This window comes from Gadus macrocephalus, chromosome 4 (assembly GCF_031168955.1).
Source record: "Gadus macrocephalus chromosome 4, ASM3116895v1".
In the NCBI taxonomy this organism is placed as follows: Eukaryota; Metazoa; Chordata; class Actinopteri; order Gadiformes; family Gadidae; genus Gadus; species Gadus macrocephalus.
The window spans coordinates 32277778-32282777 of NC_082385.1; the positions used below are offsets into that span (position 1 = coordinate 32277778).

Genomic DNA, 5000 nt, shown 5'->3' on the forward strand with positions numbered 1-5000 from the left:
GACTTAGTGCAAAAAAAGTTCTCTCTTAACGAGGTGGTGGAAGAAACCACCTCGTTAAGAGAGAACCAATCGGGCACGAGTGTGAGAATAAGAGCGCCCCGCCCCCCCCCCGTAGCCCCCCCCGAGACCATGACCCCTGACCCCTGTGCGTCTCCCCCCAGGTGTCCTGCATGCTGGGCTTGGTGTACCTGACGGGCGTGGCCGGCCTCCTCGCCACCGACGCCGCCCTCCACCACCTCAGCCTTCCCCGTGACGCACCCCCCCCGCTGGGACCCCAGCTCGCCCCGACGCAGGACCCCTCCGCCGCCGCCGCCGCCGCGCCGCCCGCCCCCGACGCCCGCCCGCCCCCGTGCTGTTTCCCCGGCAACGAGAGCCTCGACGACCGCCCGGCGCCGGCCCCCGTGCCCACCTCGGTGCTGTGCCTCTGGGGCTCGCTGCTGGCCACGCTGGGCCACGCCCCCCCGGAACGGGACCCCCCCCACCGCGGCTGGTCGTCCGCCGCCGCCTCGCTCTCCCGCCCCGCCTCGCACCCGGCGCCCCGGTGCGGCCGGAACGCCTCGGCCACGCCCCTCTACGACCCGCCTCCGCGTTACCCCGGCGACCGCCCGCACCACGCCAACCCCGGGCCGTGGCCCGGCTCGGTCCTCCCCGACGGGATGTCCGCCGCCGCTATGAACTCTGGGTCGTCTCCGCCGCCGCCGCCGCCCCTCCGCTTGGCCGCCTCCCACCCGCGGTCGCTACTGCCGCTGGACAAGGCCCGAGCCATCCTCATGACGGGCTAGAGCGGCCCGGGCCTCGAACCCCCTGTCCTCGGTGCCATCGCAGAGGGCAGCATTCCAACGCACTTGGTTATCAAAATGGCTTGTTGGTTTTTGCGCCATTGTCGACCCCTCCCCTCCCCCCCCCCCCCCCCCACACACACACTCAGTGGAAGTGAGTTTTGTATACTTTTAAAAAAAAAAATACACAATCAGTTACAATCCTGGCTCACAGCGTCGACGCAAACGTTTTGTTAAATGAAGCATTTATGAAAAAAAGCAGAAGCGTTTATTTTTTTGCCATAGTCGAGTTGCCACGGGGCACGGTCGGCGCTCCCACAACCCCTTCGACTCCGCTTCACGTCTCACGCACATTTTCACTACGCAGGGTTTTGAATTTCCTTATTTTTGGTTTGGCTCATCGATACTCTGGCATAGCCGGTTTGGGCGGAGGTTGGTGACTCTGGATGTGTTCATGCGGTCGGGTTTCGTTGAGTTCTTTTTGCGGCGACCATTGTTGAGGTTGTGGGTTTTGAGTTTACGATGCGGCCGGGCGGCAACTTGCTCGTGTTACGAGCTGGGTCCAGCTTGCGTCAAGACCGCGTGGCGATTCTTTGGGAGCTCGGGGAGGTGATAGCATGTTTCTGATGGGTTTCTTTTGATCTACAGCAGAACAAAAAAGGTCCGGTTTGCATCTCGATATACACTGTTGGAAGGATGTTCATTTAGTCGAATACAGATTAGATTAAATGAATTGGTATTTTACAATTGAAGGGGGGGGAGGGCTACTTGAGTGTGAAGCATGATTCTGCCCTGTACTTGACTGAGGAAGAAGCTGGAAAAAAAGCAAGTCAAAGGGAATTGAAGTAGGTTAGATGGTCTTAATACCGCCTTCCTTCTCGCAAAAGCCCGCTGTACCTCAGTGTTGCCTCTGCAAACAGTTCAACACACGCAGCATGGAAAGGCTTACCTGCATCTCGTTTCCCCCTCACCTCCCATTTATAAGCTAGCATTTTCACCAGTGTTCGTTTGGCTTGCGTATTTTATTTCTGCAACTTGTTTATGGTGTTTGAAGGGATTTGTGTTTCTGAAGTAAGAATACCACGTAGCTTTAACCCTTAAAAACTACCATAAAGAGGTCTTTAACATTTTAACATTGAATCGTTTGAGTTTTCAGTTCAAAATTGGCTACTCCAACCGCTTTTTTTTTTTTTCACAGAATTCGTGCGGCGCAGTGGCGGTAAAATACGCAACAATTCGATAAACCGTTTGTTTACATTGACAAGGAATGACGCACGAAGTATCCAATATGTTCCGTTGTCTCCGCTTCCATCGTCTTCAAAAGCACAACTTGACTGGACACAGATGTTTTATGGATATTTGGTTGCTTTTTTTACACAATCACATTACTTTGTAACAACTCCGGTGCGACCAAGACATTTCTTTCTTAAAATCTTCAAATGTAAAAGTCTTTGAGTTGCCGAGAGCAGCATAATTCGAGACATGTTGAAGCAAGATATCCTTTAATTTTGTAAACAATGTAAGATATGTGAAAAAAAATAATCTGTAGAGAAGGCCAAACATTAATAAAAAAAAACGTTTCCTATTATTACACGTGTGTGTGTGGTGTCTTTTTTTTTTTTTTAGGGGGGGTTGGGGGATACAGTAATACGATCGGTGATGGGTGCTTGGGTGCCAAATACACTTCGGGGCGACCCTCAGCTCTACGCCCCGCCCACATCCTCTCGGCCCGGGCGCATTCCGCTCAGGCGAGCCTCGGGCCATTTATGGACCGGACCGTCGGGGGGCAATCCTGGGGCTCGTATGACTCTTGTGTGCGCCTGCAGAATAGACGGCCAAACTGCACGCGTAATACAAGCCTTATCTCGAGGCTAGGGAGCGTTTCATGGACGCAAATAAGGAGCTTGGAGACTCATTCTCAGGTAGGCTAGACATTAGTGGTCTTTTATTAACGTCGAGGGAGAAATGGTTTTGTTTGCACCGCCCTGGGTATATTTAAAAAATAAAGAATTTGAAAATAAAGCGATATTATTTGCGCAGTGTAGCTATGGAATAATAAGTACTCAATAGCATGCAGGCAAATGTCATGCCTTTTTTCGTTTTTTGCAATGTAATGTTTAATGTGATGCTTTTATTCGTCGCGAAGGTCCCGTTAAACAGCAGAAACAGGAACAACCAAATACAGGTAGGCCGAAAGCGATCATGCCATCATAATACTACATTTTTCGTGTTGCATTTCTCATTTGACCCCGTGTGTGTGCACGTGCGTTTTGTTGACTACACTCGAGTGTGATAGTGCGCGTGGGTGTCGTGCTGCAGCTTGGTGCACCCGTGCACGCAGGCGCGTTCCCGTACAATGACCCTCGGATATCGTCCTGTCCGTGCAGAGCATGGCGACGCTGTGTACCTGAACTTCATGAAAAGCCACACGTGCTATGACGCCATTCCAACCAGCTGCAAACTGGTCGTGTTCGACACCAAGTTACAGGTAACGACTGGGCTGGTTAACGTTAACCATCCGTAACAATGCCTGGGGAATGTTATACACCAAGTATTTTTTATTTATTTTTTTGTGTGTATTTTGCATGGATTTTTCTTTCTGGATTTTTCTAATCCTTCTTCCTTTTCTTCTTCTTCTTCTTCTTCTTCTTCTCCCTTTTATGACAATGTTGTATTTAAAAAAAAAAAAAGTGGTAAATATATAAAGTTATCTGCACAGAAAAAACAAATAGGTCAATGAAAATCTGAAAGAAAACATTTTTGTATACATTTTATTTATTTTTTGCGATTCTGTAGGTCAAGAAGGCATTTTTTGCCCTGGTGGCAAACGGCCTCAGAGCTGCCCCCTTATGGGACAGCAAGCTGCAAAGGTTTGTGGGTAAGATACTGAAGTGAAAACCATGGCAACTGACAGTTGGCTCAATCTCCAGCGCCGTCCATGGGCCTAATTGAAATCTCTTTCCCATCGCAGGCATGTTGACCATCACCGATTTCATCAACATCCTGCATCACTATTATAAATCTCCTATGGTAAGCCCCGCAGTCACACACACACACACACACACACACACACACACACACACACTCTAGCACACATTGTGTGATATGTCGATACACACAACGATTTATAATCAATAGTAGTAGTATGTAATAAGACTGATAGTAGTAACTCTTGAGTTGCTTGTGCCTGCCTCTGATTGAGCCAACTTCGAATTTATGGTGTGTTCTAGATTCACTCAGACATCAGCCTTCCGAGTTGCACTTGTGACGTCATTTCCGGTCTCGGAGCACTTACAGCGTTCCCGTTCGTCTTTGTGATTGTGTCATGGAGTTGGCTAGTCGTTGGGTAATTCCGAGGGGAACCCCGTCCAAAAGGGGGGGCGTGCCTCCGTGAAATGCCGCAGGAAAGCTGGGAGATTTCCCCACTTGCAACTCGGAAAGGCCGGTGTCCGAGGCATCTGGATCACACCATTAGACAGCTCCCAGCTCACGTCTGACCAATCAGGGCATCTCCGCCCTGATTGGTTGAGGGAGCCAGTCTGTCCTGTCAATCACAGGTGTGTGTCGTGCAACACTTCTCAATGGTAGAGAAACTAAGGAGGGAAGGAGAAGAGAGGAAGGGGAGGTTTTTCAGGGTTGTTTAGTATCAAAATTGCTCTCTTCTGGTCTTTCCTGCTATCCCTCTCTTACATCGCTCTAATTGTACCGATGACGCTTTAAGTCGTGTGTTGTCCCATTGCAGGTTCAGATCTATGAGCTGGAGAGTCACAAGATTGAGACATGGAGAGGTGATTCCTTTCAAAGTAAATAACTGACATGGGGCAAACAAAGGGTTGTGTGTTTCCTGAAGATGACGTGTGATGGCTATAGATAAAATGTTTGACAAGATAACTAAAATGTCACGGTTGAGGTATGACTTCCAACAGCAGTAGTCTGTTCATTCAGCGCTCTCTCTCTCTCTCTCTCTCTCTCTCTCTCTCTCTCTCTCTCTCTCTCTCTCTCTCTCTCTCTCTCTGTCTCTCTCTCTCTCTAACGCTCTGTCTCTCTCTCTTCAGATATCTACCTGCAGTATTCCCATCAATTCCTGATCAGCGTTTCTCCCAAAGCCAGGTGAGTCCAGACAGACAGACAAAGAGACAGAACGCCTTAATGTCACTTTTAGTAAAGATTTAGTTTTTTGTTCTACCTTACTTTTATTCACCCTACTCTACTCTACCCAAC

The 5000-nt window shown here is 49.6% G+C and overlaps 2 protein-coding genes across 6 annotated transcripts in view; both read left to right on the forward strand.

The window, feature by feature from the left end:
* Positions 1-2367, forward strand: part of cnppd1 (cyclin Pas1/PHO80 domain containing 1) — a 16727-nt gene extending 14360 nt beyond the window's left edge. The window contains exon 8 of the mRNA XM_060049241.1: positions 162-2367. Coding sequence (XP_059905224.1) covers positions 162-782 — 621 coding nt within the window. The 3' untranslated portion in view covers positions 783-2367. The remainder of the gene's footprint in view (positions 1-161) is intronic.
* Positions 2368-2439: 72 nt separating this feature from the next.
* LOC132455406 (5'-AMP-activated protein kinase subunit gamma-1-like) overlaps positions 2440-5000 on the forward strand; it is a 6874-nt gene continuing 4313 nt past the window's right edge. Inside the window, exons 1-7 of one of the 5 annotated variants that reach the window (XM_060049274.1) lie at positions 2440-2701; positions 2926-2964; positions 3167-3267; positions 3576-3657; positions 3751-3809; positions 4522-4567; positions 4835-4889. In XM_060049274.1, coding sequence (XP_059905257.1) covers positions 2665-2701; positions 2926-2964; positions 3167-3267; positions 3576-3657; positions 3751-3809; positions 4522-4567; positions 4835-4889 — 419 coding nt within the window. In that variant the 5' untranslated portion in view covers positions 2440-2664. Of the gene's footprint in view, positions 2702-2925; positions 2965-3166; positions 3268-3575; positions 3658-3750; positions 3810-4521; positions 4583-4834; positions 4890-5000 lie in introns of all 5 variants that reach the window. The other 4 variants (XM_060049273.1, XM_060049278.1, XM_060049276.1 and 1 more) reach the window with 4 other exon arrangements.